At 46.8% G+C, this 26,575-nt stretch overlaps 1 protein-coding gene across 1 annotated transcript; it reads right to left on the bottom strand.

The window, feature by feature from the left end:
* Window positions 1–2,667: 2,667 nt before the first annotated feature.
* Window positions 2,668–17,567, bottom strand: STAT2 (signal transducer and activator of transcription 2; the record flags this gene model as incomplete). The annotated part of the gene is made up of 23 exons (XM_080704852.1): window positions 2,668–2,810; window positions 3,087–3,409; window positions 5,504–5,561; window positions 6,487–6,669; window positions 6,831–6,967; window positions 8,537–8,631; window positions 8,756–8,808; window positions 8,944–9,079; window positions 9,163–9,261; window positions 9,414–9,497; window positions 9,572–9,619; window positions 9,758–9,851; window positions 10,079–10,093; window positions 10,500–10,559; window positions 10,761–10,853; window positions 10,958–11,116; window positions 14,502–14,650; window positions 14,811–14,896; window positions 15,269–15,344; window positions 15,436–15,525; window positions 16,556–16,648; window positions 17,136–17,289; window positions 17,437–17,567. The coding sequence occupies 23 exons, from the start codon at window positions 17,565–17,567 to the stop codon at window positions 2,668–2,670; spliced, it is 2,559 nt and encodes an 852-aa protein (XP_080560978.1).
* Between the last annotated feature and the right edge of the window lie 9,008 nt (window positions 17,568–26,575).

Genomic DNA, 26,575 nt, shown 5'->3' with positions numbered 1-26,575 from the left:
CTCAGCCTCCCAAATGCTGGGATTACAAGAGTGCGCACGCCCGGCTCAGAAGCTATGTTTGATTAACTCGTGACAAACAATTGTCATGGGTTATAATAAAGATCAGTGAGGCAGGCATGTGACAAGCCTGGAGGGAGGAGGGATTAGAGATGACATCAAAGACCACACCTCAGAGATTACATTGGATTTTGTCTGTTTGCAGACAAATCCCACTCAGCCAAATACCATGTATTCAAACAGCTGCTCCAAGATGATAATCTCAATGTACATTCTAAGTTGGCCCTTGACAGAGGCCAACCTGGCCAACTTAGTGAAACTCTGTCTCAAAATAAAAACAAGTTTTGAGCAGGAAGGAAATTCCAAGAAAATGAAGGTAAATCCCCCAAGCAAATAAGATTCTCCCTTTAAAGGACATCTGTTCACCCCTCCAGAAGGGAGTTTGGATTCAATAAGAGTATCACTTTCTGAAGAGGAGGGGGTCGGGCGTGATGGCTGACGCTTGTAATCCCAGCATTCAGGAGGCAGAGACCGAAGGATCACATGTCTGTGGCCAACCTCAGTTACTTAGCAAGGCCCTTTGCAATTCAGTAAGACCTTGTTTCAAAAAAAAAAAAAAAAAAAGACTAAAAAATAGGACAGGGGGTATAGAGGAAGAATGCCCCTGGGTTCCATCTTCAGTCAGTACTGCAAAAAAAAAAAAAAAAAAAAAAAAGGAGGAGGGGACCAGTGATTATTTCCCTTCCTTTAGTACCAGCATCAAAAGAGCATGGGCAAGCTAGCGTGGTGGCGCACGCTTGTAATCCCAGCATCCAGGAGGCTGAGACAGGAGGATCGCGGTTCGCGGACAGCCTCAGCCACTTAGTGAGGCCCTCTGCAACTCAGTGAGACCCTGTTTCAAAATAAAGAATAAAAAATAGGGCAGGGGGTATAGCTTGGAGGTCGAATGCCCCTGGGTTCCATTCTCAGATGCAAAGAAAAAAAAGAGCATGAGCTTTGGAGTCAGCCAGACTAGGGTTTATGTCTGAGATTTGCTGCCAACCAGCTGAGTGATAATAGTATAATTATATAGCATTTATCCTCTACCCCCAACACATATAGAATCCACTCCCCATCCTAAAGAAGAACAGCTGCTCCAAACAGGGAGGGACAAAGAAGAAATATGACAAGAGACACATCCCGGGGGGGGGGGGGACTCGCTGACTCCATTCCTATGTGTTGATGTCTTTAAGGACATTAGTGTTTGCAAAAAGAATTAAAAGAAGTTCCAAGATGAGACACTTCAAGGTCAACACAAAGTTTATTAGTCATTTCTGTTCCACAGGGCCCACTGAGTGGCAAGCAACAGCCATACACGTAGGACTTCTTTTTCGTTTCTATCTTGAGTCACACAGGAAGGACATCACAGAGCCAAAGCTGTTGCCCCTACGGCACCCTGGGAATGGCTAAGGCACAGGGCCCTATGATTAACCTTTGAGGTTCTGAGTTCCAGAACTTGATCTTTACCCAGGTCCACAGCCAAGGATTAAAACCCTTCCTTTCAGAAAAACAATATATTGTATAAAAGAGAGGATGATAGCTTAATAAAAAAAAAATAGCTAAGACCCAGAGCTCTTCCTCTGTAAAAACACCAAATTCTACTCAATACTATAGAAAGCAATTCCTAAATTCCCAGGAACCCTACCATTCCAGCCTCCAGGAGTGATTTGTCTCTTAAGCACTAGGGAAGCGGAGACGAGGTAGCCTAAACGAGTGTGCAAAGCTTTTCAACCAAATTAGACGGGCAGGACCATGTTACAGGGAAACATATTTACAAGGCGACTTAGAAAGCAGAGCAGGCAGGACACTGTAGGAGAACTGCTTCTTCCTCGGGGTGGAGCGTCACATGGTGGCCTGAGGCAGAGAGCGCTCAGCCCCCCAACCCCTCTATGAAAAAAGAAAAAACTTTTGGGGGGCCCTTTAAAATTTTTTTTTATTTGGAAACAGTTTTTCACTAAGTTGCTGAGGCTGTCCTCAAACCTGCAATCCTCCTGTCTCAGTCTCCCAAGTAGTGGGATTATACGTGTAGGCTACCAGGCCCGGCTGAAAAAAAGAAATTTAGAAGAGGTATCAGAAGTGAAGGGAAAAATAAAAGAAAAGGTTATCCTAGACATAAAGAAGCTACATGAGAAAAACGAAGGTCTAGGGTTGTAGCTCAGTAGCAGAGCATTTGCCTAGCATGTGTGAATCCAGGGGTTTGATAACATTCACCACAGATTTTTCAAAAATGAGAGAGAGAGAAATGGAATTCTATAAAATGTCTGTGCTCCCCACAAAGGGCCAATGCTAGTGTACCTCAATTCACCAACTATTAAAATGTTGGAATCCTTCCATATTGGAAAGCCACTGTCCTGGGCCCTCCCAACTGTCTTCCCGACTGTCCTGGCCTGCCCTCAGGACCCCTATCCTTCCCAGCACAGAGGCAGCCTCCAGGATCCTACTGAGAAGTATGACCACAGCATCTGTTCTGATTCACCAATGTCCTTCTGTATCCATGTTGCTTTCACTTCTTGCTCCAAACCCTAGGGTTAACCAGCTTAGAATGCTTGGTTTTTCAACCTTGGAGAGCAACATTATGATGTGAGTGGCAGGACAGGCAAAAAAAGAAAAAGCTCAGAGGAAACGCAGGTCCTATTCGTCAGAAGGAATCAGGGGTCCATCAGTGCAGAAGTGGCTGGGGCAGGAGACGTACACCTCATCCACGGTGTCCTGGACAGCCAACAGCGGGTCACCATTTGGCATGATTTCTTCTATCTTTACACAGTTTCTGAAGACTAGGTAATCCAGAGAGAAAAGTCAGCCCCTGATCTTAGTTGGAAGTTCCCAACCCAGTAGGGAAAGCAAGAAAGAGTAGCGGGGAAGGCCTGGAAGGGGCCTGAGGGTGAGCCAGGGCGCTGGGGGAGCAGGGTAGGTGTGCATTCCTATTCAAAGGAATCATGTGGAAATGAGCCTCTCTCTGACAAGGAGCTTGGAGCTCAGGCTTCTGTGGAATGGGAAGAGAGGTGGGACAGTGACCGTGCCCCTTCTGCCCAGCCCGGCTCACCACTTACTTTCCATTCCCTCGGTGTTCAAGGTTTGCAGATCGTGGGGCAAATCTGGCTCCGGCACTATCTGTGGGACAAGGCTCAGGTCTGGCCCCAGCCCTGGTGGTAACACAGGCCTCAGGTCTGGCTCCGGCACTCTTTGTGATCCCATGCACATTATGGGCTCCAGGATGGGCTCCGGCTTAGGCTCCAGAGCCAGCGCTGTCTCCAGCAGTGGCTCTAACTCGAGGCCCAGATGTAGGTCTGGCTCTGACCCCAGCTCCAGGTCTAGTGGCTCCAGTTCTGGCTCCAGTTCAAGCTCAAATGGTTGCTGCAGTTCGTCCACCTGTCTAGACACCCCAAGAGAGGCAAAGGGGTGGGGCTCAGTGGTTTAGCTGAAGTGGCAGAATAAGCAGAGGCCGTGTCTCTGTCTAGGAAGGCAGCACAGCAGAGGGCTAGAGAGCATGGGCTTGGGAATCAGGTTTGCTAGAGTATAAATCCTATCCTTAACTAGCTGGGTGATTGCAGGCATGTTATGTAACCTCTCAGAGTCTCAGAGTCATCAATGGCAAATGGGAACCCCAATATATAATAATTCTTTTTTTGTGTACTGGGGATGGAATCCAGGGGCACTGTACCTCTGAGCTATGCCCCCAGCCCTAGTTTTTATTATTTATTTTGAAACAGGGTCTCAGTGAGTTGCAAAGGACCTCACTAAGTAGTAGCTGAGGCTGAGCTGGGCGTGGTGATACACGCTTGTAATCCCTGCGCTTGGGAGGATAAGACAGGAGGATCGCACAGGTTTAAAGCCAGCCTCAGCTACTGAGTAAGGCTCTCAGCAATTTAGTGAGACCCTGTTTCCAAATACAGTATAAAATAGGTCTGGGAGTATAGCCCGGAGGTAGAAAAGCCCCTGGGTTCCACCCCCCAGTACCATAAAAAAAAAGAAGAAAAAAAAAGTAGTAGTTGAGGCTGGCTGCAAACCAAAATCCTCCGGTCTCAGCCTCCCAAGTGCTGGAATTACAAACTGGGATTACAAGCGTGCACTAGCATGCCCAGCTTATTATTATTATTATTATTATTATTATTATTATTATTATTTAATTTGAAAGAGGGTCTCACTAAATTGCAAAGGGCTTCACTAAGTAGCTGAGGCTGTCCGCTAACCGCGATCCTACTGTCTCAGCCTCCCAAATGCTGGGACTATAAGCGTGTGCCACCAGGCCCGGCTATAATAATCTTGAAAGGAAGTAGGATGAGCCAGGCACGGGGGCACACACCCATGATCCCAGTACTTGGGAGGCTGAGCCAGGAGGATTGCAGGTTCAAGGCCAACTTCAGCAACTTAGTGAGACCTTGTTGGAAAATAAAAATATATAAGTGCATGCCTGTAATCCCAGTATGCCAGGCATGGTGGCACATGCCTGTAATTCCAGTCCTTGGGATACTGAGACAGGAGGATAGAAGGCTCAAGGACAGCCTCAGCTAGTAGTAAGACTCTCATCAACCTAGCAAGACACTGTTTCAAATATAAAATAAAAGCCGGGCATGGTGGCACACGCTTGTAATCCTAGCATTCAGGAGGCTGACACCAGAGGATCGTGGTTTGCAGACAGCCTAAGCTACTTAGTGAGGCCCTCTGCAACTCAGTGAGACCTTGTTTCAAAATAAAGAATAAAAAATAGGGCTGAGGGTGTAGCTTGGAGCTCGAATGCCCCTGGGTTCCATCCCCAGACCTGCAAAAAAAAAAAAAAAAAAAAAAAAATAGGGCTAGTCAGCATGGTGGTGGTTGCTTGTAATCCCAGTATCCCAGTATTTGGGAGAATGGGACAGGAAGATGGCGGTTCACGGACAGCCTCAGATACTTAGTGAGGCCCTTTGCAACTCAATGAGAAACTGTTTCAAAATGAATAAAAAATAGGGCAGGGGGTGTAGCTCGGAGGTAGAATCCCCCTGGGTTCCATCCCCAGTACCACCAAAAAAAAAAAAAAAATCTAGTGCCAAGCTTGAAACTATGACTGCTAATAACAAGGAACACCTGTGGAGATAACCTAAGGGTAGCATCAGGAGAATGTGAGAGAGTCTAGAAGAACAGGAAAATTTGGAGGACTGGAACATGTGGGTCAGAAGGTAGAGAAGGCTAGAGGGTCTGGAATTGGGCAGGTCAGAGTCACTTTGTGAGTCAAAAAGAACTCAGGAGCCAGGCATGATGGCGCACACTTGTAATCCCCGTGCTTGGGAGGCTGAGACAGGAGGATCGCGCAGGTTCAAAGCCAGCCTCAGCTGGCTTAAGAGACCCTGTTTCCAAATAAAAATATAAAATAGGTCTGGGAGTGTAGCCCGGAGGTAGAAGGTCCTGGGTTCCATCCCCAGTACCACAAAAAAAAAAAAAAAAAAAAAAAAAAAAAGAACTCAAGAGAATGGGCAAAGAGTTCCTAGCTCACCTGTTGGAGACCACAATGAGCCTGCGCTTCAGGTATTTCCTCCGTTCGTGGAGATTAACTGTGGGGACATACGAAGGTGGGGGAGGAGGTCAGCATGTTGAATAGATCTCAGCGTTCTCCAAGTTCACATGGTCCTGACAATTGAATCTCCCCACTAACTAAAACACCCCATGGGTAAATCCCTTATCAGTCCTACGTATCAATTTTCCTGAATTTGAAAGGAAGAAGTTGAGCCAGGCATCATGGCGCACGCTGAGACAGGAGGATCGCACAGGTTCGAAGCCAGCCTCAGCTACTTAGTGAGGCTCTCAGCAACTTAGTGAGACCCTGTTTCCAAATAAAGTATGGGAGTATAGCCCGGAGGTAGAAAGCCTCTGGGTTCCACCCCCCAGTACCATAAAAAAAAAAAAGAATAAAAATTAGGGCAGGGGGTATAGCTCAGAGGTCAAATACCTCTGGGTTCCATCCCCAGACCCACAAAAGAAAAAGGAAGAAGTTGGATTTACAGATGTCTGAGGCGCTCCCCCCCTTTTTAATTTTTTTTTTTTCAGTATTGGGGATTGAACTCAGGGGTATTCTATTTCCCAGCTACTCCCATAGCTCTATTTTTTATTCTTTATTTGGAAACAGGGTCTCACTAAGTTGCAGAGGGCCCCACTAAGTAGCTGAGGCTGGCTGTGAACCTGTGATCCTCCTGTCTCAGCCTCTTAAGTTTTTTTTTTTTTTTTTTTTTGGTGGTACTAGAATGGAACACAGGGGGCTTCTACCTATGGGCTACACCCTCAGACCTATTTTATAATTTTATTTGGAAACAGGGTCTCACTAAGTTGCTGAGGGCCCCACTAAGTAGCTGAGGCTGGCTTCACACCTGTGTGATCCTCCTGTCTCAGCCTCCCAAGCGCTGGGATTACAAGCGTGAGCCACCACGCCCGGCGTCTGAGGCCCTTTCTAACCTAGCAATGAAGTATGCCAGTGACTCCCACCTTTGTCCTGGTAGTAGCGCCCAAAAGCCTCGTCGCGGGGGATTCGGGGGTAGAGGAAACGCAGTGGGTTCTCCGGTATGTTCTCCTCGGTGAGCAGCTGGTAGTGCCGGATGATTTCAGTCAGCGGGAGGGACTGCAGCACCTCCTTGGTGTAGGGCTGCACGGAGTAGACGAGCACCTTATCTGGAAGGTGGATGCAAGAACAGGCGGGCTAGAGGAGGCTGGCCTGCAGCTCTCCTCCCTGGCTGCCAACCCCAAAGCCGCTGTGGGACTCAGGACAGAGCCCGGGGAGCCGGGCAGAAAGGAGAGGCTGGGGGTGAGGGCGGCAGGGCAGAGCAGCTGACCATCGTCCTGGTGCTCGACCCAGGAGCAGGTGATCCCCCCTTCTGATGATTCGCTGAAACGCAGCAGGAAGGTGCCAGAGACCATCTTTTTCAGCAGCCGGCGCTCCTGGCTCCGGCTCACAAAGCCCATAATGCGCCTGGAGCCCAGAGAACAGCCGTGAGCCCCCTCCCTGGCCCAGTTCTGTCACTGTTTTGTTTTGTTTTTTGCAGTACTGAGATTGAACCCAGGGACCTTCTACATCTGAGCAACACCCCCACCCCTATTTGATTCTTTATTTTGAAACAGGGTCTCACTAAGTTGCAGAGGACCTCACTAGTTGCTGAGGCTGGCCTTGAACTTGCCTCAGCCTCCCAAGTACTGGGATTACAAGTGTACAACACCACGCCCAGCTCAATTCTGTCACTTTTAAATTTTTCCATCTTGGGCAAATCAGTTCACTTTAGTGACAATCTCAGCCCACCCGCCACACGCATATAGGGACTGAAAGAAGTGTGAGGATTCCATGAGATCACACAGAGGAAAAGCATGTTGTAAAGGCCAACTAATATGCAAATCCACAGGCAGTGTTGTGATGGAGAACACACAGGCCTAAGGTCATGAAGGCCTAAGTCTGAATCCCAACTCTGTTCCCTGGATAAGTTCTTTAACTTTTTTTTTTTTTTTTTGGTGGTACTAGGGATGGAACCCAGAGCATTCTACCTCTGAGCTACATACCCAGCCCTATTGTATTATTTTATTTTGAAACAGGGTCTCACTAAGCTGTAGGGGTCTAAGTCCCTGAGGCTGGCTGCAAACCTGCAGCCTCCTGTCTAAGCCTCCTAAGCACTAGGATTACAAGCATGTGTCACCATGCCCAGCTTAATGGTCCCCCTTCTGCCTTTTTTTTTTTTTTTTTGCAGTACTGGGGATGGAACCCAGGGACATTCTATCTCCAAGCTACACCCCCTAGCCCTATTGTTTATTCTTTATTTTGAAACAGTGTCTCACTGAGTGGCAAAGGGTCTCACTAAGTATTAGCTGAGTCTGTCTGTGAACTGCATTCCTCCTGTCTCAGCCTCCCAAATGCTGGGATTATAAGTGTGCACCACCATGCCCAGCTCCTCTTCTGTTTTGTTTGTTCGTTTGTTTGGTATTGGGGATTGAACCCAGAGGCCTTCTACCTCCAAGATACATCTCCAGCCCGATTTTATTTCTTATTTGGAAATAAGTCTCACTAGGTTGCTGAGAGCTTTGCTAGGTTGCCAAGCCTAGCTTTGAACTTGCGATCTTCCTGTCTCAGCCTCCTAACTACTGGGATTACAAGTGTGTGCCACTGCACCTGGCTCCCCTTCTGATTTCATGGCATTCCTTTCTCATTTTTTTTTCCATTTAGTTTTGCCCACCAGTGAGAGAAAACATGGTACTTTTCTGAGTCTGACTTATTTTGCTCAAAATTATGGTCACAAGTTTCCATTTTCCTGAAAATGCCCCAATTTTGTTCTTCTTTATGGATGAACAAACTCTATTGTGTACATACACCACATTTTCTTTGCATTCATCTGTTGATGGACACCTACACTGATTCCATAACTTGGCTACAGCCAATTGTGCTGCAATAAACATGGGTATGTATATTGTCTCTCTTTTTGCCATTTGGGGGCACCCAGAGCTCATGCCCGGTCCCAGAAAGAGCAGGCCTGGATAGGAAGGTGGGCAAAGGTCTTACTCATCCTTCCAGAGATCCTTCAAGTAGTCATGTACCAGCTCCAGAATTTTGTCCAGCCATGTCCAGAATGGGAGCTTGCCGGGGGGACTCTCTCGCTGGAGGAGAAATAGAAAGACAGGAAGAGTTGTGGGGTTGCCCCTCGTGTGGGAAAGGAGTGGTGGGGAAGGGTCAGTAGTTGGACTGGGGCTAGATCTAGCTGCAATGGATGCTGGGAATTACCTTACAGAAGTCAGACCAGGACAACAACGCATTCTCCACATTGCAGTTCTGTCCTGTGAGACGTGAGATAGAGAGATAGCTGGATCAGAGAGGTGGAGGAAAGGCCAGCACAGGGTCCTGGGATAGACAGGACAGAGGGCCAGAGATTCAGAGGCTGGGGAAAGGCCGAGCGAAAAGGAAATCTATACCAAAGAGCTTGTCCCTCAGCATGCCCAGCTGCTGCAGGTTGAGGCCTCGGTCAACATAAGAGGAGAACTGCCAGCTGAGAGCAGGGCCCAGCAAGCTCCAGGGGGCCTTAGGGGGGCTGGAGAAGAACTGCTGGTTCTGCAGGGGCGAGGAAGTGGATGCTCAGGACCTTCCCACTACACCCTCCTCTCTACCCCTCACCTGCTAGCCCCATCTCCTACCTGGGGGTTTGGGCTGAGAAGATTGAACCAGAGAACAGAGGCCCAGGCAATCGAGAGCTGGTTCATGTTAGAAATAATCACCACAGGGAGGGTGTCTGTCTGGGGAGAAGACAGGAGTCAGAGGAGGGATGTGGTACTTTTAGCTGCAGACATTTGGTAGGGAGAAGGGGGCAGCCCATTGGAGGGATTTCAGCTTTTCCCCTGGGGGTGCCTTCTAGTCTGCTCCAGCCCTCCTGACCCCCTTCACTCACTTTCAGCTCCAGCGTCAACCCCTGGTAGACATACTGGACTGTGAAGCTGATGACGTGCAGCTCCTCCGTCACAGCCAGCAGCCCCTGCAGCCGCCAAGGACACAGCGATCAGGGCCTCTGGCGAGCTCCTCCTGCCCCCGGTCCTGTCATGACCTTACCTTACTGTTGCCCTTTCCAGAACCACCTGCCCTTTGTTCCATCAGCATCTGTGAGTTAAGGGGAAGGAAACAGAAGGACAAAGAGGGGACCTGAGACCCCTGTTCTGCCTCAAGATCTGGAACCTTCCCCCCAGCCCCTGATCCTTTCCTTTGGACTAGAAGCCCAAGTTACTGATGACTTCTTACCAGGAAGCCAAAGTCCCAAATTAAGCCCTGTCTCTGCCCCTTATCGGGGCTCAAAGTTTTCTGATGTGAGGTCATAATGTTGAACTTCCGGAAGCTGTTCCAGGAGAAAGAAGATATACAAAGACAAAGAGCAGAGTTATTCTAAGAACTCAGCAGGAAAGTCAAAGCTCCACTTCCTTTCATACCTCCCCTTCTCCCTTGGTCCACATCCCACCCAAATGTCCCTCCTTGTTCATGTTCCCACCAGGGCTGCCGAATTTGGTTGTGCAGGCCATGCATAGTAGTACACGGATGTCTGCAATGTCCCCGCCAGGCACCTACCCTTCAGGAGGATTCCTGAAAAGAAATAGAAAAAAAAAAATCACTAGGAGGTAAAAGAGTACAGAAATTAGGAATTTGATGTTTGGGATTAGACAGACCTGAGTTTAACCCTACCTCTGGAGCTCACTAGTTACGTGGCCTTAAAGAAGAGATATAATCTCTTTGAGCCTGTTTCCTTGTTTGCAAGGTACAGTGGTAACCTAACTCTTGGGGGTTGCTATTATCATCAAATGAGTACTTGACATGCTGCATGCCATACAGTAAGTGCTCAACAGAAGAAGAGTTATTCCAGTGCGAAAAGAAGTGGGGAAGAAGATAGCCTTAGGGCCCTGCTGTGGAGAGGTTGAGCTCCTCCTCCACCCCCCTCCCCAACCATGCCCTGGCCCCGCTACTGTCTTACCCTTTGTCTGCCCCAACTCACCTGTCAATGGAGACTTCTACTGTCAGCGACTCGTTGCCTTCCTGGAGTCTCACCAGCAGCCTTTGGGGGAAGGGGATGGAGGGAATAACACAGTCAATCTCAATTTCCTAGATAGGCTAGATGTTTGAAAAAGATAAGGAAAGGGATTAGAGGAAGTAAGAAAATTAGGGGGAAAAGGGGAGAAGAAATGGTCAAGAGCCAGAAAACACACAGGAGCAGGGCAGGAAGAGGAAGCAGTAGTGTGATTTCTGAAATGCCAACCTTGTTCGGACAGAGAACTTGCTCCCAGTCTTGAGGATAAGAGGTCGATGGGGAATTTGAGGCATGTAGGGCTGGGTCTCCACCACAAATGACCTGGGGAGAGAAGTGTGAAGGGAATACATAGCTCAGTATTTGTAAGACTGTCTCCCCTTGTTCCTTCCCATCTCTCTCCAGAGGCCGTTCCCCAGCTCCCAGACCTGTGGAGGAGGCGCTGCAGCAACTCTGTGACCTGGGCGTTCTGCAGGCTCACGCCTTTAATCAGCGGGTCCCCCTCATAGCTAATCAAGACATGCAATTCGTGTAGCTGTTGCAGCAGCTTCCGCAGGTGAAACAGCAGCTGCGCTTCAGCTGTAAACCTGAGGGACAGAACAGAGGGAGAGGAAAGATGCATTACCTGGAGCCAGCAGCCAGGTTCTAAAAGCTCTCTTTTTGTGCAGAGAGCCTTGCTAAGATGCAAGGCTAGCAGTGAACCTGCAGTGCTCCTGTCTCAGCCTCCCAAGTATTAGAATTACAAGCATGCGCCAGCACACCCAGCTGAGAGTTCTCCTTTAAAAGAGTCAGAAAAATGCTGGGCGTACTGGCGCACACTTGTAATTCCCGCGCTTGGGAGGCTGAGACAGGAGGATCACACAGGTTTAAAGCCATCCTCAGCTACTTAGTGAGGCTCTCAGCAACTTAGCGAGACCCTGTTTCCAAATAAAGTATAAAAAAGGTCTGGGAGTATAGCCCAGAGGTAGAAAGCCTCTGGGTTCCACCCCTAGTACCATCAAAAAATAAAAATAAAAAAATAAAAAAAAAAATAAAAGGGTCAGAAACGTAGGCCGGGCGTGGTGGCGCATGCTTGTAATCCCAGCATTTGGGAGGCTGAGACTGGAGAATCGCAGTTCGCAGACAGCCTCAGCTTACTTAGCGAGGCCCTTTGCAACTCAGTGAGACCCTGTTTCAAAATAAAGAATAAAAAATAGGGAAGGGGATATAGCTCGGAGGTTGAATGCTGGGTTGCATCCCCAGACCCACACACACACAAAAAAAAGAGTCAGAAACAAGCTAAGCGTGATGGCGCACACTTGTAATCCTAGTACTTGGGAGGCTGAGACAGGAGGATTGCACAGGTTTGAAGCCAGCCTCAGTAACTTATTGAGGCTCTCAACAATTTAGTGAGACCCTGTTTCCAAATAAAATATAAAATAAGTCTGGGAGTATAGCCCAGAGATAGAAAGCCCCTGAGTTCCATCCCCAGTACCACACACATCAGCATCATCAGCATCATAAAAGAGTCAGAAACAGACTGGGATCCAAGTATGGTTGCACACCCTTGTAATCCCAATACTTGAGAGGCTGAGACGGGAGGATCGCAGATTCACAGCCAGCCTCAGCAACTTAATGAGGCCCTCTACAACTTAGTGAGACCCTGTTTCAAAATAAAAGGATAAAACAGGGCTGGGGCTATATAGCTCAGAGGTAGAATGCCCGCAGGTCCCATCCAGAGTACCACAAAAACAAAAATAAAAACAAAAAAAAACTGGGGAGCTGGGTGTGGCAGTCCAGGCTTATAATTTCAGTATTTGAGAGGCTGAGACAGGAGAATCACAGGTATGAAACCAGCCTTGGCAATACAGCAAGGCCCCCTGCAACTTAGTGAGACCCTGTTTCCAAATAGGAAATAAAAGCTGGGAATGGTGGTGCACGCTTGTAATCCCAGCATTCGGGAGGTTGAGACCAGAGGATCGCGGTTTGTGGACAGCCTCAGCTACTTAGGCCCTCTGCAACTCAGTGAGACCCTATTTTAAAATAAAGAATAAAAAATAGGGCTGAGGGTGTAGCTCGGAGGTTAAATGCCCCTGGGCTCCATCCCCAGACCCGCAAAAAAGAGAAAGAAAGAAAGAAAGAAAGAAAGAAAGAAAGAAAGGAAGAAAGAAAGAAAGAAAAGAAAAGAAAATTGGGTTGGGGATATAACTTGAAAGTAGAATGCCTCTGGGTTTCATTTCCAGTACCAAAAAATAAAAATAAAAAAATAAAAAATAAAATAAAAAAAAAACAAAAACAAAACAGACTGGGGCAAAAATAGTAACAATCCAGGAAGCATATGACATTACTCAACATGATCTATAATCCAAGAAATGAAAGCTGTTTTCACAAACAAAATTGAAACTTTATAACACAGTAACAGTTAACTTTCTTTTCTCTTTTTCTTCAGTGCTGAAGATTGAACCCAGGGATTTCTACCTCTGAATTATACCCTTGGCCCTATTTTATTTTTATTTTGAAACAGAGTCTTGCTAGATTGATGAGTCTCACTACATATTGAGGCTATTCTCAAACCTGTGATCCCCTCTTAGCCTCTGAAATACTAAGATTACAAGCGTGCATCACAGTGCCTGGCCTAACAGTTAACTTTCATATGGTGCTTGCTACATAGGATTTTTTTTTTTTTTTTTTTTTTTGCAGTACTGGGGATGAAACCTAAGGACATTCTACCTCCGAGCTACATCCCCAGCTCTATTTTTTTATTCTTTATTTTGAAAGAGGGTCTCACTGAGTTGCAGAGGGCCTTACTAAGTAGCTGAGGCTGTCGGCCAACTACAATCATCCTGTCTCAGCCTCTCAAATGCAGAGATTACAACCGTGCACCACCACGCCCAGCTATAGGATTTTTTTTTTTTTTAATACTAGGGGTAGAATCCAGGAGTATTCTACCTCCAAGCAATACTCTAAGCCCTACTTTTTATTCTTTATTTGAAACAGGGTCTCATTGAGTTGCAGAGGACCTCACTAAGTAGCTGAGGCTGGCCGCAAACCACAATCCTCCTGTCTCAGCCCCCCCCCTCCAGTACTGAGATTACAAACATAAGCCACCCACCATTCCTGGCTTCTCATTTTTGCTGAATAATATCATCAAGGTAATAAGATAATAAGTTGAGCCGGGCATGGTGGCGCACACTTGTAATCCCAGCATCCGGGAGGCTGAGACAGGAGGATCACGGTTCGCGGACAGCCTCAACTACTTAGTGAAGCCCTCCGTAACGTAGTGAGACCCTGTTTCAAAATAAAAAATAAAAAATATGACAGGGTATGTAGCTTGAAGGTAAAACGGCCCTGGGTTCTACCTCTAGTACTGCAAAAAAAAAAAAAAAAGATAATTCACTTCCCTCCCTCCATCCTTCCTTTATTCCCTCCTTTCAAGAAACTGGGTGATTAAAAAGGAGAAATAAACCGGGTGTGGTGGCGCACATTTGTAATCCCAGCATCCGGGAGGCTGAGACCAGAGGATCATGGTTTGTGGACAGCCTCAGCAACTTAGAAATTTATTGAGGCCCTTTGCAACTCAATGAGACCCTGTTTCAAAGTAAAGAGTTAAAAATTGGGCAGGGGGTATAGCTCGGAGGTTGAATGCCCCTGGGTTCCATCCCCAGACCCGCAAAAACAAACAAACAAACAAATAAATAAATAAATAAGCAAACAAATAAAAGGGAGAAATAAGATTGTAGATTAACTCATTACTATCATGAAAGCAAATCCTGGGCCCTGGGCTCCCTGGCTGGTGAAGAGGAAGAGCAGAGAACAGCTACAGTCAAACAGCTACAGTCAAACAAAGGCTGGGTCATTCTGGGGAGCAGAGGCCAGTGAGAACAACATCTGTCGCTGTATGTAAAGCATTACAACTTACAAAACTCAAGGAGCAGAAGGACAGGGTTGGGATGTGCATAAGGATCAGGGGAAAATATCTCTATTTCTTCTCACCATCTCTCCAGCTCTTCCAGTCTAAGGTCCAGCGGAGCGCCGATGCAGGCTTTTTGCTGCTGGACTTTCCACTCGTCCAACTTTGGCAGCAGTAGCTCCAGGAGAGTAGTTAATCGGCCGACCAGTGCTTTGGAAGCATCTAGCACCTCCTGGAGAGGAGATAAGGTGAGTGATGAGCACTCCTTACCATCGCCCTTTACCATCCAACTGAGGGGGGAGAGAGAAAGAAGCCAAGCCTGGGCAGCCGGCACCCCCAGCTCCATTTTCCCTGTTTTCTGCAGCTCACTCCCGCTGTCTTCTGCTTCTCACCTTCCTCCTTTTGTCCAGTTCATTCAGGGTTTCCTGCACGAGCTGCTCCTGTTTGTTCTGATGGGGCTCTGAAGAGGATGTCTTTCCTGAATGGCAGGAGCAGGAGTCAGACCAGAGCTCCTTGCCCTCTCTTGGCCTGGCTCTCAGAGTCAGAAAGGGGAGAGCTTGGAGGGAGGGGAAACCAAGCAAAGCACAGGCACCTGGGAGCCCTCAGGCAAACTCAGAGTGGACCAGCAGCCCACCCAAGCTGCGACAGCAGCTTTCCTTGCACCTCCTTCAGCACCCACCATCTGCCCCTTGCCGCACTCCCAGTCCAGCCTCGGCATGTCCAGCTTTGCATGGCAGCGAGATGGGGCAAAGGTGACCACTGCTCACTGGGGCTTCCCCTTCTGTTCTCTTCCACCCTTGGCCTCCCAGCAGACACCTGTCTTTCTCCCACCTCTTGGTGTGCTTTCTACCTTTTTTAAAAATACTGTATCGGAAGTTGAAGATATCCTGCAGTTCTTTCAGTTGGCTGATAGATCTCACCAGGTTCTGTAAAAGGGTAGGAACTTTGGTGAGGCTGCTTTTGAGATAGGAGGTAGGCTAAGCTCTGTCCACCCCAACTCTTGCCATATCAACCAACCTCCATCATAGTCCTCAATTCCAGGATTCGTGATTCAATCTCATGCTCTGGACTCTCCACAGATGCTTCAAGAGCTGGCTGGCTTTGATCCTGAAAAAAGGGACTCTGTGTACATTTCAACCTCTTTTTTTTTTTTTTTTGGTGGTACTCAGGGTTGAACCTAGAGGCATTCTACTTCTGAGCTACACTCTCAGCCCTATTTTATTTTTTATTTTGAAAAAGGGTCTCACTGCCGGGCATGGTGGCGCATGCTTGTAATCCCCGCACTTGGGAGGCAGAGACAGGAGGATCGCGCAGGTTCGAAGCCAGCTGTGCTGGCTTAAGAGACCCTCTTTCCAAAAATAAAACAGGTCTGGGAGTGTAGCCCAGAGGTAGAAGGGCTTCCAGGAACCCCAGTACCACCAAAAAAAAAAAAAAAAAGAAGAAAGAAAAAGAAAAAGGGTCTCACTGAGTGGTGAGTGCACACTTATAATCCCAGTACTTGGGAGGCTAAAACAGGAGGATCATGGTTCACAGCCAGCCTCAGCTACTTAGTGAGGCCCTCCACAACTTAGTGAGACCGTGTAAAAATAGGGCTGAGGGTATAGCTCCGAGGTAGAATGTCCCTGGGTTCAATCCCTAGTACCACACACACACACAAAAGGGTCTCACTAAGTTGCAGAGGGTCCTGCTAAGTTGAGACTGCCACAAAGCACCTGTGGTCCCCCTGTCTCACCTGGGATTACAGGTGTGTACCACTGTACCTGGCCACATTTCAACCTTTTTTTTTTTTTTTTGGTGGTACTGGGGTTCCTGGAAGCCCTTCTACCTCCGGGCTACACTCCCAGACCTATTTTTTATACTTTTTTATTTGGAAACAGGGTTTCAGGGTTTCTTAAGCCAGAGTGCGCGGCTGGCTTCGAACCTGCGCGATCCTCCTGTCTCCGCCTCCCAAGCGCGGGGATTACAAGCGTGCGCCACCACGCCCGGCCATTTCAACCTTTTATCCCTAATATCCAGACCTAAAATTATACCATAGGATGGTTAGGGGTACTGGTCTAAGTCAAATTCCCCGAGTCTTTTCCATGTTTCCTTTCTACTCCAGGGGCTTCCAACATCACCACCAAGGTGTTCTCATCACCTGAGCCCTCTGCGCCTGATTCAGAATTCTTTTTTCTTCTAGAAGGAGATTAAAGATCATCTCGGCCAATTGAATTGAGCCCTGGGGAAAGGCCTAGAGTAGGAAAAGAAGAAAAATTAATCCAATTCAACCACCTTCAACGACCAACCACCCTCGACCTTCCCACCAGTGTCCCCAGTTTTGCAGTAAAGGGGATTGAAGTCAGGGGTAGTCTACCTCTGAGCTATACTCCCAGCCCTATTTTTTTATTTTTTACATTGAAACAAGGTCTCATTAAGTTGCAGAGGCTGGCTATGAACCTGAGATCCTCCTGTCTCAGTCTCCCAAGTAGTAGGATTACAAGGGTGGGCCCACAATATTCGGCTTTAGCCCTTTCTCTTTTCACTAAAACCCCTGCCATTCTCCCAACAGTGTTACCTAGATTCTGCCTTCTCTCTACCAGTGATCCCCAATGTCCAGGCTGTCCCCGTTCCCCCAGATTTGCCCCCTACTTTGCACCTCCAGGCACTGTTCCACACCCCAAACCTTACTCTACATGGGCTTCTGGTTCTACCCTGTTATTTCCAACTCCTCCAGGTACCTGAATGTCCCGGTAGAATTTTCGCAAGTTGTGCTGCAGCAAGAAGCAGTCAGTGTCCTGGCTGCAGCGGCCACATGCGTAGTTCAGTTGGTCCAAGAAGTGGAAGAATAGCAGGTTGGCCTTGGAACTATCATTATCTAGTGCAGCTTCTTTCCTGGGGACCAGGAATGACAAGGATTAATGTCTCTGCAAGGTGGCTGTTGTCCTAAGGCTTTCAAATTCCTTCAAGGTTGCCTCCAGGATCCTGGGACTCAGAAGAAAGGAATCACCTTTCTCAACTCCCAACTCTGGAAGCCCTCACCAGTTCTGGTCTTCAATCCACTCAGCCAAGTGCTGGCGAACATCCACTGGCAGGAGGCTCTGTGAGTACAGCTGGTGCAGCTGGTCCTGAAATGGGCTGTCAAGATTCTGTAGCATCTCCCACTGGGCCATCTGGGCTCTGAGGGGAAAAGACGCAGGGTCTCAGTGCAATATTTTGTTGAACTAAATTATACACTGTCTTGTGACTGCCTCCTCCTCCTCCTCCTCCTCCTCCTCCTCCTCCTCCTCCTCTTCTTCTTCTTCTTCTTCTTCTTCTTCTTCTTCTTCTTCTTCTTCCTCCTCCTCCTCCTCCTCCTCCTCCTCCTCCTCTTCACTGGGGACTGAACCCAGGGACATTCTATCTCTGAGCTATGCCTCAAGCCTGATTTTTTTATTCTTTATTTTGAAACAGGGTCTTACTAAGTTGCAGAGTGCCTCACTAATGAGCTGAGGCTGGCAAACTCAGATCCTCCTGTCTTAGCCTCCCAAGTATTGGGATTACAAGAGTGTGCCACCACACCCGGCTTTGTGATTGTTATTACTCTTTTTTTTTTGTGGTAGTGGGGATGGAACCCAGGAGCATTGTACCCCAAACTACACAACTAGCCCTATTTATTATTATTCTTTATTTTGAAACAGTCTCACTGAGTTGCAAAGGGCCTCACTCAGTAGTTGAGGCTGGCCGTGAACCACGATCCTCCTGTCTCAGCCTCCTGAATGCTGGCATTACAAGCGTACGCCACCATGCCTGCTTTTTTTTTTTTTTTTTTTTTTTTTGGTAGTGGGCATTCTCTCTTTAAGCTATATCCCTGGTCTGATTTTATTTATTTATTTATTTATTTATTTATTTATTTATTTATTTTGCAGTACTGGGGATTAAACCCGTGCATTCTACCTCTGAGCCACAACCCCCAGCCTTATTTTTTATTTTATTAATTAATTTTATTTTTTTTGCTGTACCCTGAATGGAACCCAGGGGCATTCTACCTCCCAGCTACACCCCCAGACCTATTTTTTATTATTTATTTTGAAACAGGGTCTCACTGAGTTGCAAAGGGACTTACTAAGTAGCTGAGGCTGGCTGCAAACTGGGATCCTTCTGTCTCAGCCTCCCAAATGCTAGGATTACAAGCGTGCGCCACCATGACTGGCTTTTTATTCTTTCTTTCTTTATTTTTGTGGTACTGGGGGTGGAACCCAGGGGCTTTTCTACCTCTGGGCCTATACTCCCAGACCTATTTTATACTTTATTTGGAAACAGGGTCTCACTAAGTTGCTGAAAACCTCACTAAGTAGCTGAAGCTGGCTTTGAACCTGTGCAATCCTCCTTTCTCAGCCTCCCAAGAGCTGGGATTACAAGAGTGAACCACCACACCCGGCTCTTATTCTTTATTTTGAAACAGGGTCTCATTAAGCTGCAGAGGGCCTAACAAAGTAGCTGAGGCTGGCTGCAAACCTATGATCCTCCTGTCTCAGCCTCTCAAGTACTGGGATTATAAGCATGTACCACCATGCCCGCCTCTGATTTTATTTCTTATTTGGAAATAGTCTCCTAGGTTGCTGAGAGCCTTGCTAAGTTGCAGAGGCTACTTTGAACCTGCAATCCTCCTGTTTCAGCCTTCCAAGTACTTCCAAGTACCCTTCCAAGATGGGCCACCACATCCAACATAATTAATTAATTAATTATTTTATTGTGGTACTGGGGATGATACCCAGGGGCCTTCTACCTCCAGCCTACATTCCCAGACCTATTATATTTTTATTTGAAAACAGAGTCTCACTAAGTTGATGGGAGCCTCACTAAGTAGCTGAGGCTGGTTTCAAACCTGGGTGATAATCCTGTTTCAGCCTCCCAAGTACTGGGATTACAAGCATGTGTCACCATGCTGGACTCGACATTATTACTAGTTTAAAATGTTTAAATTAAGCTAGGCATGGTGGCACATGCTTGTAATCCCAGCATTTGGGAGGCTGAGACAGTAAGATTGTGGTTCAAGGACAGCCTCAGCTACTACTTAGTGAGGCCTTTTGCCACTCAGTGAGACCCTGTTTCAAAGTAAAGAATAAAAAAATAGGGCTGGGGGTGTAGCTCAGAGGTAGAATGACCCTGGGTTCAATTCTCAGTACTGCAAAAAAATAAAAAAATAAAATGTTTAAATTATTCAAGTAAAAAAAACATAAGATGAGCATGGTGGCAGTTTTGCAATCCCAGTACTTGGGAGGCTGAGACAGGAGGATTGCAGGTTCGTGGCCAGCTTCAGCTACTTAGCGAGGCCCTTGCAACTTAGACGCTGTTTCAAAATAAAGAATAAGAGCTGGGTATGCTGGTGTACACTTGTAATCCCAGCATTTGGGAGGCTAAGACAGGAGGATTGTGTTTCACAGACAGCCTCAGCTACTTACTAAGGCCTTTTGCAACTCAATGATGACACCCTGTTTCAAAATAAAGAATAAAAAATAGGGCTGGAGTGTAGCTTGGGGTAGAATATCCCTGGGTTCCATCCCAGTAGCGCCAAAAAAAAAAAAAAAAAAAAAAAAAAGACTTCAAAAGAAAGAATAAAAATGGGACTAGGGGTGTGCCTCAGTAATAGAATGCCCCTGGGTTTAACACCCAATATCACAAAAACTAAACAAAAAAACAAGCAAACAAACAAAAAACTCATTCTTGCTGGGTATGGTGGTACATGCCTGTAATTCTAATCCTTGGGAGGCTGAGAATCATGGGTTCGAAGCCAGCCTCAGGACTAAATGAGATCCTATTTCCAAATAAAAAATAAAATAGAGGCAGGTGTGGTGGTGCATGCTTGTAATCCCAGCATTTGGGAGGCTGAAACAGGAGGAGAGCAGTTTGCAGGCAGCCTCAGGTACTACTTAGTGAGGCCCTCTGCAACTCAGTGAGACCTGTTTCAAACAAAGATTATAAAATAGAGCTGGGCTTGGTGGCACACGCTTGTAATCCCAGCATTCGGGAGGCTGAGACCTGGAGGATCACAGTTCATGGACAGCCTCAGCTACTTAGTGAGGCCCTCCGCAACTCAGTGAGACCCGGTTTCAAAATAAAGAATAAAAAATAGGGCAGGGGGTGTAGCTCGGAGGTCGAATGCCCCTGGGTTCCATCCCCAGACCCGCAAAATAAATAAACAAATAAATAAAATAGGACTTAGGGGTGTACCTCAGATGTAAAAAAAACCTTGGGTTCAATTCAAGCACTGGATTGAACAAAAACAAAACTTATTCTTGAGGCAGCCCAAATCTAACAGAATAGAAGAAAACATGCGTGTGTGTGTGTGTGTGTGTGTGTGTGTGTGCGCGCGCGCGCGCATGTGCCTGTGTGATCCTCCTGTCTCAACCTCCCAAATGAAGGGATTACAAGCGTGCACCACCATACCTGGCTAGTCTTTTTATTATTTATTTATTTATTTATTTATTTATTTATTTGGTGGTACTGGGGTTCCTGGAAGCCTTCTACCTCCGGGCTAAACTCCCAGACCTATTTTTTATACTTTTTTATTTTGAAACAGGGTCTCCTAAGCCAGCGCGCACGGCTGGCTTCGAACCTGTGCAATCCTCCTGTCTCTGCCTCCCAAGCATGGAGATTACAAGCATGTGGCACCACGCCCGGCCTATTTATTTTTTTAGTGGTACTGGGGATGAAACCCAGGGGCCTTCTATCTCCGGGCTACACTCCCAAACCTATTTTATATTTTTATTTGTAAACAGGGTTTCTTAAGCCAGCTGAGGCTGGCTTTGAACCTGTGCAATGCTCCTATTTCAGCCTCCCAAGCGTGGGGATTACAAGCGTGTGCCACCATGCCCGGCTGGTCTTTTTATTTTTTATTTCTTTTAATTTTTTTTTTTTTTTTTGGTGGTACTGGGGGTGGAACTCAGAGGTTTTTTAAACCCAGGTTATACTCCCTGATTTTCAATTTATACTCCCTATTTTCAATTTTATTTGGAAACAGGGTCTCACTAAGTTGCTGAGAGCCTCACTAAGTAGCTGAGGCTGGCTTTGAACCTGTGCAATCCTCCTGTCTCAGCCTCCCAAGTGCAGGGATTACAAGCGTGCACCACCACGCTCGGCTTGGTCTTTTTATTTTTGAAACAGGGTCTCACTGAGTTGCGAAGGGCTTCGCTACATAGCTGAGGCTGTTTGCAAATCGCAATCCTCCAGTCTCAGCCTCCTAATTGCTGGGATTATAAGTGTACACCACCATGCCTTGCTTATTTATTTATTTCTGATTATATTATTATTATTATTATTATTATTATTATTATTATTGTTGTTGTTGTTATGTTTTGCAGATACCAGCAAAAGCCACGCTCTCTCGGCATCTGCATTTTTGCAGTTAAATAGGCAAAATCTCAAAGTGAGAAATAAGCCCCGAGAGAAGGTGTGCTCGCTGGCCAAAAGCATCTTTCCACTTTTAGATATTCTTGCATAACTATTATTCTTCTAGTATTCTTTTAACTCTCTACACGAATTGCTTCGGTGATGTGAGAACAGGACTATGAAAGAAATTGAGTCTGAGGAAATAAATTCTCTAATAATTTGTCTAAACATCCTTGGCTCTGCTCAATAATAATAAAGACTGGCCAGAACTCAGATGCTGTGATAAGCACTCCAGCTGCAGCAATCACAAATGGCCTCCGACCCTCATTCCAATCACTAATTTAGGTTAAGCTATTAACTCCGGTAAGGTAGCTCAGTTTAAGGTAACTCTGTTTACCCTTGAGATCCTGCCTAGAGACAGAGAAGATAAAAACCTTGTGTGTGACCGTAAAGCAATTTAGTTGATAAACAACTTAGTTGCCCAAATACAATAGACTCAAGGAGAAAGATTGTTGACTTTTACCTCAGTATGAGCATTCATGGAGACAGAGACTGACCGCAGGGTTAGAAATAAATACGACTAAATAAAGGACAGACGTTCTAAATATATATGTATGAAGGAAAGGAAATACCGTGTAAGAGTAAGAAAAGCATTTTTGCATGAAGAAGAGCTTATCATAAGAACGTCCCAACTGGGAAAGAAAGGAATTAGAAAGTTAGAAGCAGGTTGCAGAGGGTTTGTGACAGAGAAATGGATTATTAAAGATGAGTAGGCTTTTAATAGGCTTATTGTCTAAAGAAGAGTACTCAGCAGTTAAGGAAATACATCTGACAATTAAAACCAAGAACTTTGTGGTGTTGTTTGTGGTATTTTGTCTGCAAAACTGTGTTGTGAGTATGCTTAAGCTTTCAGATTTAGAAGATAAGATGCCAACACCTGAAGAAACTCCATCACATCCACCTGAATCACCACATCTCCCCACACTTGCTATATGAACTGAGCCCAAAAAGATGGAAAGTTCCAAGAAAGTTAAAGAAGATTCCCCGAGAAGCCCCCAAGCCTTGGGCATGCATGTTTGGAACTGCTTATCTGCAAAACCTGAGAAAGAATCCGGAGGGAGTTAATCTCTCGAAGATCAACAGCCAGCTGAAGGACTAGTTTTATTACCTTTGTTTACATGTCATTCATTATTATTTCACAGTGATTACACCCACCCCCTTCTTCTCTTATTATTAACTTTACTGGTGAAGGGTATAAATTTTGGGGTTTTTTGTAATAAAGTGTCATTGGCTCAAGAAGCCTTTGTCCGCCTCAGATTCTTTCCCAAACGTCGTACCTAAAAACTTAGGGAATTCATAGAGGGGAAAGAATCGCTGCAGATAAGTTTCTGCAGGACATCACCTGCCTTTTGCCCCATCTTTCTGAGGCTCCCGGCCGCGAGTGGACTTGCCCCCCCACAAGGACTGAGCTCGTCGGTAACAATGTTTGGTGTTACTGGTGGTGGAAACCAGGGGCTTTCTACCTCCGGGCTGTACTCCCAGACCTATTTTATATATTTTTTGGAAACAGAGTCTCACTAAGTTACCGAGAGCCTCACTAAGTAGCTGAGGCTGGCTTTGAACCTGTGTAATCCTCCTGTCTCAGCCTCCCAAGCGCTGGGATTACAAGCATGCGCCACGACTCCCGGCATTATTTATTTTTTTATAGTACTAGGGATTAAAGCCAGGGGCATTCTACCTCCGAGATATACCCCCAAACCTATTTTCTTTCTTTCTTTCTTCCTTTCTTCCTTTATTTTGTGGTACTGGGGATGGAACCCAGGACCATTCTACCTCCAAGCTACACCCCTGGTCCTATTTTTAGTCTTTTATTTTTTGAAACAGGGTCTCACTGAGTTGTGAAGGGCCTCATTAAGTAGCTGGGGCTGTCTGTGAACCAAAATCCTCTGGTCCCCGCCTCCCGAATGCTGGGAATGCTGGGATTACAAACATGTGCCACCACACCCAGCCTCACTAAGTATCCCAGGCTGGCACTGAACCTGCCCTGTGATCCTCCTGTCTCATCCTCCCAAGTACTGAGATTACAAGTGTGTGCCTTCCCATCCAGTTTCCACCTTTATTTTTATTTTGAAACAGTTTCACTAGGTGGAGAATCTTGCTACTTGCTGAGGCTGCCCTCAAACTTGTGATCCTCCTGTCTCAGCCTTCCAAGTACTGAGATTACTGGCTTGTACCACCACACTCAGTTTTCCAAACCCTTTTAAAATTTTTTGTTTTGAAATAGGGTCTTGATGGGCATGGTGGCATACCCTTGTAATCACAGTACTTGGGAGGCTGACACAGGAGAATCACCAGTTCGTGGCCAGCCCCAGATACTTATTGAGGCCTTTTGAAACTTGGTGAGACCTTGTTTCAAAATAAAGAACAAAAAATAGGGCTGGGGGTATAGCTCCGAGGTAGAATGCCCCTGGGTTCAAACCCTAGTCACACACACACACACACACACACACACACACACACACGAAAAAAAAGGAAAGAAAAAAGAAATAGGGTCTCACACCTGCATGGTGGCACACATTTATAATCCCAGTACTTGAGAGGCTGAGACAGGAGGATCACAGGATTGAGGACATACAGCCTCTGCAACTTAGTGAAACCCTATTTCCAAATAAAAATAGAGCAGGGGGTGCAGCTTAGATATATAATGCCGGTGATTTCAGTCCATAGCATTAAAAAAGAAAAAGAAAAAAGAAGAAAAGAAAGAGCTTTATTGTAGTTCCTGTTAGCTTGTTAGAGGGCCCCACTACTAATGATAGAGGGCTCAGTCCCCAGTACCTCCTGATTTTGTGTGTGTGTGTGTGTGTGTGTGTGGTACTGGGGTTCCTGGAAACCCTTCTACCTCTGGGCTACACTCCCAGACCTATTTTTATATTTTTTAAAATTTGGAAACAGGGTCTCTTAAGCCAGCAAGGCTGGCTTCGAACCTGTGCGATTCTCTGTCTCAGCCTCCCAAGCGCGGGGAATACAAGCGTGCGCCACCACACCGGGCCTGAATTTTTTTTTTTAACTGGTGATAGAACCCAGAGGCACTTTATCTCAGAGATATACCCCATTACCCTCTATCCCCCTGTTTTGTTTTATTCATTTATTTATTTTTTTGTGGTATTGAGGACTGAACCCAGAGACTTTCTGCCTCCAGCCCAGTTTTATTTCTTTTTTGGAAACAGTCATGCTAAATTGCCAAGGCTGGCTTAGAACTCGTGATCCTCCTATATCAGCTTCCCAAATACTTGGATTACAAGCATGCACCACCATGCCCTACTCCGTTTTTATTTTTATTTATTTTATTTATTTTTTGCGGTATTGGGAATGGAACCCAGAGGCATTCTACCTCTGAGCTACACTCCCAGCCTTATTCTTTACTTTGAAACAGGGTCTCACTGAGTTGCAAAGGGCCTAAATTGCTGAGGCTGTCCGAGAACCTCGATCCTCCTGTCTCAGCCTCCCAAATGCTGGGATTACAGGTGTGTGCCACCATACCCTAATTGCTCTGAAACTCTTAGGCACAAATTTTGCATCAAATGAGCTGTTCTGAAACAAACTTTTTTTTTTTTTTTTTTTTTGGTGTGTGTGTGTAACATTAAGCAAACAGTTTCACTTCTCAGGATCTTATACCATTTTACATTAAGAAAGATGACACTATGTGGGTTTTGTTGTTGTTTTTGTGGTGCTGGGGATTGAACCCAGGGGCATTCTACGTCCAAGCCTAACCCCCAGCCCAATTTTTTTTTTTTTTTTTTTTTTTTTTTTTTTTTTTTTTGGTACTGGGATGGAACCCAGGGGCATTCTATCTCCAAGCTACACCTCAAGCCCTATTTTTTATTTTTTATTTCGAAACAGGATCTAAGTTTCAGAGGGCCTCACTAAGTAGCTGAGGATGGCCAGAACCCAGATCCTCATGTCTCAGCCTCCTAAATACTGGGATTACAAGCACGCTCCAACACGCCCGAATCGTGTGTGTGTGTGTGTGTGTGTGTGTGTGTGTGTGTGTGTGTGTGTGTTACTGGGTATTGGTATTGAACCCAGAGATATTCTACCTTCAAACTACACCCCAGCCCGGTTTTATTTATTTGTAAATAGTGTCTCGCTGGGTTGCTGATGGCCTTGCTGAACTGCCGAGGCTGGCTTTGAACCCTCGATCCTCCTGTCTCAGCCTCCCAAGTACTGGGATTACAAGTGTGTGCCAACACTCGCGGGACGGGGGAGTTGTCCTGGGGAGCTAGGGTGGACAGAGGGTAATATCCGGAACCGAGCTAACTGCAGCTCGGACAGAAATTGCTCTTTGCAAGGAAGAACCCGCACCTCCACCCCTCCCCCGCAGACCCACACAGGGCCACTACCTCGTTAGGGCCGCGGGTCCCTCCGGTGGCGCTGGTGGCTCCTTCCGATCCGCGAACGGGCTCAGGTAGGAAGGCTGCCGGCCCCGCCCACGACCTCGGCGCTCGGCGGAGACCCGGCGCGGCGCCGCGGGCTGGGTCGCAGGGAAGCCCTGAGCTTGCTATTCCCAGCCCGCGGCCCCGACGCGAGCTGCCACTCAGCCGAGCCCTTCCGCAGGCTCTGTGAGCTCATTGGCGGCCATAACTCCGCCCTCTACGCCAGGAGGGACAAACTGCGCCCAGGCCACGCCTCCAGATCCTGTGATTGGTGGGGGAGCTTGCGTTAGCCCCGCCCATGCCTGCCGGGGGAGGGCTCCAATGGTTGGAATCGCCCAGGCCTAAAACAGCTGACTTTCCAGAACCAGCGCGCCGGA

The sequence above is a fragment of the Muscardinus avellanarius genome (genome assembly GCF_963383645.1).
Source record: "Muscardinus avellanarius genome assembly, chromosome: 11".
In the NCBI taxonomy this organism is placed as follows: Eukaryota; Metazoa; Chordata; class Mammalia; order Rodentia; family Gliridae; genus Muscardinus; species Muscardinus avellanarius.
The sequence above is the reverse complement of the archived record's forward strand: the minus strand, read 5'-3'. Positions and strand labels throughout refer to the sequence as shown.